The sequence below is a fragment of the Siphateles boraxobius genome, unplaced genomic scaffold, assembly GCF_051911475.1.
Source record: "Siphateles boraxobius isolate OS27281-9 unplaced genomic scaffold, OSU_SipBor_1 68, whole genome shotgun sequence".
Lineage (NCBI taxonomy): Eukaryota > Metazoa > Chordata > Actinopteri > Cypriniformes > Leuciscidae > Siphateles > Siphateles boraxobius.
This window is the reverse complement of record NW_027509195.1, coordinates 12,439,434-12,448,388: the sequence shown is the minus strand read 5'-3', so window position 1 is coordinate 12,448,388 and position 8,955 is coordinate 12,439,434. Positions and strand designations below refer to the sequence as shown.

At 38.3% G+C, this 8,955-nt stretch overlaps 1 protein-coding gene across 1 annotated transcript; it reads left to right on the top strand.

Annotated features, from left to right (window-relative positions):
• The first annotated feature begins 638 nt into the window (after positions 1-638).
• On the top strand, positions 639-2,377 carry LOC143722554 (uncharacterized). The gene is given in 7 exon segments (XM_077213936.1): positions 639-742; positions 836-920; positions 999-1,055; positions 1,183-1,263; positions 1,499-1,594; positions 2,232-2,253; positions 2,256-2,377. Coding segments are annotated over 7 exon segments (567 nt in total).
• Positions 2,378-8,955: the final 6,578 nt, after the last annotated feature.

The following is an 8,955-nucleotide window of genomic DNA, read 5'->3' as shown; positions in this document are numbered from 1 at the left end:
ACTAATATGAATGGATTCTAAGTTGGGGGCTGAAAATTGTTACTTAGTGTGAGTATTCTGCACTTCTGTCGTTATGTTTGTGGGTTAGGTAAAAGTTAGAATAGAATACCAGTGGAAAATAATCCTCTTCATTTGCTTATTGTGCTCTTACGTTGGTTTTTGCACGAGCATATCATGTACAGATAGTTGTATTGTAAGTTCGTGCAGATTTTATGTTGTGACATGCAGGATCAGGTGAACATGCTCCTTCCCAGCTTTATTTTGGACCACCAGAAAATAGTGAAATCCCCTGTGCCGTTATCTTTAGTTTGTACTTTTAAGTCGCATTGGGAAAAAACAAAGCTGAATCTAAACCAACTGTCTTCCCCAGATTAGCTTCTCATGTGTCATCTAAGCAACTCTTCCAGTTAACTTTCCGCTCGGAGAATGTTCACAGTGACATTTGGTTCCTCTTCACTTTGATTTCACTTTGGCTGACAGTACAGAGAAAAACATGCCTTTCATTTCTGTATAGGCTTCATAAACTAGAACCAATTTTAGTATATTTTTTAGAGTACAGTAGCTTGTTACCGTGCATCAAATTCTAAACTTTCACACAATCCTCATCCCAACACATATCTCTCTCAGTGTTTTTAAAGATGCCTAGACGTGATGATGTGACCAGCTTTTTGCAGCAGCCGGCGTCACTATTTGACCAGCGTGTGGTGTCTAAATTCACGACGATCAGGCCAAAGGTCCTGGGGGTAAAAGACTTTCATTTTTTTCTTTCTGCTACTTGCTAATTTGTATCTGGGGGAAATGAGGAAACAGAAGCTGACTTGTTTTATATCTTCCAAGTTTTGGAAATATCAATAGGTATAGGGATGATTGTTTTAACAATCTGGACAGGTTTTTTGTATCTCCTCTGGTCATGTCTAATTGTAAGTATTTTATTTCAACACCAGGCAAACATTGTGCAATGAACAAATACTCAAAAGTGTTCATTTTCTTCACTGTAGTCAGTTTTAACTGGATCTGTGACGGCATCAGCTGCACGCAAACGTAACGCATTTAGGGTTAGTCTGAATATCTATAGAAAATATTTTACATTTCACTGTGCCTATTTAAAGTATAGTACTAGAGTACAATGCATTATGTTTTAAAAATTTTTGATCTATCTAAACGGTCTTTTTCCCATTTCAGGTCAGAATTTCACAATTTCTAAACTGTTTCAATGCCGTAGCATCTGTTATCTCCATCCCATTTCACAGTCTTGACAGTGATGTGTCTGTGTTAGATGTCTTTGAATCTCACAAAAGTAAAATATACCTGCCAAACTTACATCAAAAGTGCTCATATTTGTGTTAAACTATAAAAGTGGTTTCAACTTTAACCTTTTTAATAAGCTCTACAATAATCAGTAAGTCATGATGTCCATTTCTGAACATTTCTTCAAGACAAATTTCTATTTATGACTAATAAACATGTGTTTATAATCATATTGTGTATACTCACTCAGGGTGTGACTCTTATTCTCTTGGTTTTCTGTGATGTTCTGGTCTTCATCGTGCCTGTTATTGTTACCTCATCTTCTTGTGATTGCTGCAGGATGAAGGTAAAATTCTTTAAGATGAGGTTCAAAAATTCTTATCTTAAATAATTTTAAAAAATGTAAAAATTGAAAACAAAATTAAATTCTGACTGTGTTTACTTGCCCTCATGCCGTTCCATACCCATATTATAGTAGGCGTTCCTTTAATTCTGTGGAACACAAAAGGTGAAATTATATAGAACATCCTTCAATATATGGGAATTTCATTCTGCAAAATTACAAAAAAAGCATCAAAAAATTAAAACATATGTCTATGCCAGCTATTTTTATTCTAAGACTTATAATAATGATAGCTTTGTGTGAGGAATGAAACTTTTGACTGAAAACCAGCCTTAGCTCTTCTTTTAAATTAATCACAAAATTAGCCTGACAGAAAGAACATTTGTTTAATGATGGTTCTACGCTCTAAAGCAACCGAATCAGCCAACAATCATATTGTTGGATTTACATATAGCCTAAGTACTTTCAGGGAGAGAAAAAGACACATTTGATTTCTCATCATTATGTAAATTTAACTGCTTTGACAGAAACAAGTGACTTCGTTTTTCATATCCACTCGGATGGGTTGATTAATACATTGCAGGGTTAACAGCTGCCACTAGGTGTCAATAATGATGTTCTTTCTGTTGTGTTCTCTCAGTCAAGACATGTTGCAGTCAGTTACATAACAGAGATGTGCCTTACATGATAGACAACAATACCCTTTTGCACCTCCAACAAACTACGTTCCAAGTCCTTCTGCATCTCCACCAAATTATGATACAGTCCCATCTGCACCTTCACTAAGTTACGATCCAGGTCTTTTTGAACCTCCACCAAGCTACAACCAAGTCCTTCTGCACCTCCAGTGAACTATAATCCAGGTCCTTTTGACGTTCCATCAAACTAATAGGAAATCAAGGGGCAATTTCTAGTCTGTTGTAGCTCCTTATTCACTTTCCTGGATATAATTTAAAAATTCAACCACAAGCCTCATGCCAACACGTTTAAAGGCCCACTGAAGTGCCTTGAAACGCGCAGCATTATTCAATGTTGACATAATTTCCACTGAAACAGGAAGACAGGGCGAAACATATCGAACAGCTCCTCCCCTTTTTAAAAAATAGTCAATATCGTTTTGTTTATATCACAGCTCAGCCAGAGCTGTTGAGCTTGGTAAAGCCGCAGTTTCCTCCTAAATCGTTTCACCTCATAATCTCCACCATATCACTCTAAAATACAGCATTCTGTGCAGAATTCAAATGGGTCCGGTACATTTGTACATTTTGAATCATGCATAAGATCCGCTCTACTATTGTGTCTCTGGACCTGCGAAGACTGTGTGTTTGGGGGGGGGAAATCACACAGGTCTCACGTTGACATGCTCAAGTGAGCTACACAGTTAAAACAGTGAGAGTTTCTTTTTATTTGTGATGCCCCGTAAGCTTCCTTTTTATGTATACTGTAAATGTTTTTCATAGCTTTTTCTAGAAATTGTTTTCGGTTGTACAAAGGTTCTAGCCTATGTATATTTTCTGGATGAATATCTAAACAGATGATCTTTTTCTGTGACATGGTCTGGAAATATTGATAAGTTTAGTGGGTATCATCTTATCATTGTGTGACGGCTTGTTTTTTCTTTTCTTGTGCTTTGTAAGTGTTTCTTTCCTTTACTCATAAGGAAAACATTGTGCTGAAATACCAGAAACCTGAAATACTCTTTTCAATCACTGTAGTCACTTTTCACTGGAGTTGTAATGGTCTCAGCTGAACTCAAACAAATCATGTATCTGGTCAGTCGTCTTGTTTTGTCTATTCGAAATACTATATGATAATTGAATAAAATACACTACACTGTTTAAAACCTTTATGTAAGGAGCAACTGTTTTCAAAGCAGATTTTTCTCCGATCAGGTCAGAACCTTACAGATATGAGGCCATAATGACCTATATTTCCATTTGTATTCATTCTGAACGCAAGTTCTATAGTACTATAGCGATTTCGATCTTTAAAACTTGTCAAATGTACATTCATGTTCTTAAACGATGGTTGTACACCAAGTGCTAATATAAGTTAGGTCAACTTACAGTTCTTACATTAAACTCTCCTTCAAAAATGTCAACCATGCGCATTTTCTGACCATTTCTTCAGCCTCTTTGGACTGCCATGGTCCTTGAGGTCTGTGATATTCTGATCTGTATCCAATTGTCACTTCGACCGCCTGCGATAAATGCTGTTACTGCGGCACACGATTAACACATTTTCATCTTGTCAAATGAGATAATGTGGATGTGAAATTAATGTATTCTATCCTCGATCTCGATCCTTTAGCAAAGACTGGCTCGCACTCGCAGGCAAGACAATGTTTGGCGTTCTGACAGGAACAGACCTATACCGTGATTGTCCAGAATACTGTGATACTGCCAACAGTTTTCAGTTCAGTCCGATATGCACTGCCATCAGAACACAGTCAAGCCAGACTGAAATATTTTGAGGAGCCTTAAGAAATTATGGTTTGTGTAAACTAAAACCCTGATCAAATGATGTTAGTCATTAGAAAAATATCTTTAAGCTCAACTGAAGATCTAAAATAGGAAATTGTGTGTTACTGCAATATGAGCAGTATTCCCAGGCCTAAGGACAGAAGATGATTGCGATCTCAGCCAAAAGATGAAATTAAAATAATTACTTTTTTGTATTGAATTATCAGATTGTTTAACTAAAAATGTTGTTTTTCCTCCTCAAAGTATATTTTCATGAACTTTCATTTGCAATACTTCTAAATCTAGTTTATTACAGCAAACTTATACTTATTGAATCCACCTGAAGCAAGCTGACATTAAGTGCTCAAGGGCACTAGTGTTATATCGTGGATCAGCTCTTGGCGGGTTTGAACCTACAGTCATACCGTTTTAACCACTGGACTAACAGCACATTTTGACAAATGCTTTTTATCCAGAGCTTTTACACTATTAAATCTGTAGTCCTGGTTGTAGGCCCTATGTGTTTTCACAAAGGCTCCGTGATGTTAGAGCAACTCTGCAGCCTGGCTCCTCGACCTGCAAACATATACTGTATTTCTATAAAACCATATTCTCAGTGAACCAGTCTGGGAGAAAGAACAAAGTTAAAATTCGCTGCCAGTTCCATCCAAATTAAAAATGGTTTTACTTTTTTATCTTATCATAAATCACTGATGATGACAATATTTATAATAAACTCAACACAATCACATTTTGCTAGGATCTTAGATTTGGTTCAAAATCTTTGAGCTCTAAATCTTATATCTGTTACGAATAGAAAATTAATATTCCATAAAATAAGAATGTGCAGGCGTCTGCAGTATCTATATACTCCAGCAGAGGGAGTTAAATAAACAAGAACGCATCATTTTGTGTAAGAACCGTATAAACGTTTTAACGGCCTTGTTTGTGTTGAAGTGTTTTTTAACTTGTAAAGGACTTCAAAACATACCCTTCGGAAGGAGCATGTTCATCTAATCCTGTTAATCACTACTTAAGGGTTTTTAAAAGATGCCTACCTCACTTCTGTAATTATTCTTCCAACTCTCGGCAATGCAACCGTTGTTTATATTAACAGATTCAAATAGTCCAGGCAGGGGGAAGGAAGACTAGGCACAGTCAACGAATACGCTGAAATACTTTTTTGTCTCCAGACTCTTTTTTTTTTTTTTTTTTTTTAACCAGAGACACGAATTTAGCTGTGATTGACATACCTTTAATGAACTAACTAGCATGAATCTTAGTAAGTTTTAAACATGAAGTGTCTGCTGCACACCCCTGAAAATGTAAGAAACAGGCCCCTCCTTTTTTACTGCATTCGTTGGGTTGTAGGCCTACTGGTACCCTATTTTTGAGAAGTGTCATTTAAAGCTTGAGGTTTTTTTTGGATTTGAGCTCTCCACCAACAGCAAGCTAACTATTTGTCCTAATACCATTCAAGGATTAAACACATGAAATAAGCCAAATATGAACACACTACAAAATGGTCTTTATGTAGGCTAGGCCTATCATGTTCCAGTTTTATGAACAAACATTGCTTTTTTTAAGCTTTGCTTTCTGAACCTTACCCTAAGTGTTGGAGACATTTTCCTTTTAGCTGATGTTTTGATGTCTGAGTTCAGTGGCTCTGTGATCTGTACTTTGTATCATGGTGTCTCACTGCTGGGAGTGTGTGTGTGTGTGTGTGTGTGTGTGTGTGTGTGTGTGTGTGTGTGTGTGTGTGTGTGTGTGTGTGTGTGTGTGTGTGTGTGTGTGTGTGTGTGTGTGTGTGTGTGTGTGTGTGTGTGTGTGTGTGTGTGCAGGACAACTGCTCTCAGGCGTTGCTGACACTGCTGTGTGTCTAACAAACAGAAGAGATGAGACTGCCAGAGGTTCTGAAATTGGATGAGAAGAGCAATTCCTCTGGGATGAAGGTCACACCTCCTGTGACTGTTTATGGAACATGCCCAGACTCTGGAATGATCTGTTTGGTTTCATTTCGCTTCATTAATCTATCTTTGTCTCTATTTCACTAACCACTCTTAAACTAGTAGCATTCATTCATTTTACAAGAGTCAAGACAGTGGTTCTCAACCAATTTTGCATTATAATGCGATCCAAATCAGTACCAAAACTGTTTGTTCAGAAAAACATTAACGTTTATTAATATTAAAATGAGCTGCATTTCTGCCAGGACCACAAAAGTAATTGATTACTTACTAATTAAATCTTCAACAGTGTAATTAGTGTTTGCTGTAATTGAATAACTTATTTGTAATTACAGTACTTTTAAAATCCCATATCAACCTCAACCAGTTGAACAATACAAGGACAGACAAAAAACTGCACTGTAGATTCTTTCAAATCAAAAAATCAATTGCGTAAATTATTCTTGAACTAACCAAAGTGTGTAACTGGGCGAAGGTTACATTAAAAACATACACAACATTAAATGTTGAATCCAGTATTGTTTTGTTGTATAGTCTATACAGTATTTAATGCAAGTATATCAAAAGTAGCCTAACTGTAATTAAATTACTGGGGGCAGTTGTTGCTGCCATGATTGCAGGTTCGAGTCTCAGTACCGGCAGGAAATGTAGGTGGGGGTAGTGAATGAACAGTGCTCTCTTCCACTCTCATCCTCAACTCAGGTGCCCTTGAGCAAGGTACTTAACTCCCAACCGCTCCCCGGGCACCACAGCAAAAATGGGTGAAATCCAGAGCAAAAATTCAGAGCATAGGACACCATACTTGGATACACGTTACATTTATATGTAAATATAAACCTAAATTCAATCTGTTCAATCGTATAAAGAGATCGTGTCTCTTCAGAAAATTTGGACTAAACCGCTTAATTCATATGGATTAGTTTTACAATCTTTTAATTAACTTTTTGAAGTGTCAGTTGTGCAGCTGTCCATGGAGGGACAGAAAGCTCTCAGATTTCATCAAAAAGATCTTCATTTGTGTTCCGAAGATTAATGAAAATTTAAATTTTTTGGGTGAACTATACTTTTAATGTTCTTGATGACAATGACATTACAGAATAACAGAGGCTAAGTCTTGACTGTGGACAAGAGGAGCTGGTGGTGGTGGAGGGTAATTAGCTCCCGAGCAAAACAATGGAAGCAGCTGAAGGATAACTGAAAAGGCAGCTAAGTAATGCTGTGATTGATAGGCGTTGCGTTCCTATAGGTAGACATGGATCAGCTGAGTGTCTGACTAACGAAACCTGCCAGAACTGATACTATTGATAGGCACAACAATTAACGTTGTTTACTTAGGCCATGTTAACAACTGGTATTAAGAAGCGTTTTCGTCAATCTAATCACTAGAGGTCAACACCAACAGGTACTTAAATGTTTTGAGCTCGTTCAAGGTGTTTTCCACTTTCAGAGGTAGTTGAAAACCTTTGACTGAACTAGTGAATATAGTGTAGACAGTCATGTGGTGGAATGTGTTCGAAGGGCCACAAAAGTCTGCCTACTGACCTAATGCATAAACTTTATAAGAAGCTTGCTACACAGGGACTTGTCGGCTGAGGACATATTTTGGTTTGAAAACGAAAAACGTATCAAGCTCAATGTTCTGTCACATTCCAGATTTCAGATTGCTCAATTGGATTGAGATCTGGGGAATTTGGAGGCCAGGGCAACACCTTGAATTCTTCTTTATGTTCCTCAAAGCATTCATGAATAAAGTGTGCAATGCAGCAGAGTGTATTATCCTGCTGAAAGAGGTACACCATTGTTATGAATGTCTATATGAATAGCCAGATCCATGGTTTCACAGCAGGGCTTTGCCCAGAGCATCACACTCCCTCCATCGGCTTGTCGTTATCCCACAGTGCAACCTGGTGCCGTCACATCCCCAGCATCACGGCGCCGTACACAGTCGTCCAGATGATGTAAAAGGAAACGGGACTCATTGGACCAGGCTGCCATCTTCAAATCGTCCAAGGTTTTGTTCTGACGCTCGCTTGCCCATTTTAGGCACGTTTGCCGGTGAACAGTGGTCATCATTTAGGCACTCTGATTGGCCCCATACGCAGCAGAGTGCGATGTACTGTGTGTTGTAGAACATTTCTCACATAACCATATTTAACATTTTGTGTGACTTGGGGCACAATAGATCTTCTGTTGGCTTGGACTAGACAGAATAGCCTTCATTGCCCTTCGTTGATGGGATAGCCTTCATTGAATCGATGAGCCTTAGGCGCCCAACATCCTGTCGCCGGTTTGTGCTTTGATCCACCAGGATACTGTTGGTATCCTGGTGGATCAACCCACAAGCCTTGCCGTTTCAGAGATTCTCTGAGCCAGTCGCCATGCTTTAAAGGGTTAGTTCACCCAAAAATGAAAATGATGTCATTAATGACTCACCCTCATGTCTCTTCAAGCCCGTAAGACCTCCTTTCATCTTCAGAACACAGTTTAAGATATTTTAGATTTAGTCCGAGAGCTTTCTGTCCCTCTATTGAAAATGTATGAACGGTATACTGTCCTTGTCCAGAAAGAAAATAAAGACATCATCAAAGTAGTCCATGTGACATCAGTGGGTTAGTTAGAATGTTTTGAAGCATCGGAAATACATTTTGGTCCAAAAATAACCAAAACTAGGACTTTATTCAGCATTGTATTGTCTTCCGGTTCTGTTGGGGATCCGCGTTCAGTGACGCTGCTGACGTAAGACGCTGCTGACGTGTGTCTGGTGCGCCCCAGCTTCGTTTACAGTCTGAGGGAGACACACGCTGGAAACAAAACAATCTTTACAAACATGTCTAAGGATTTCCACACAGATGAAGACTTGCATTTTTTTGCCCAGCCATATTTATTTGAACCCGAATACACGGACGCACCAGATACACGTCAGCAGCGTCTTACG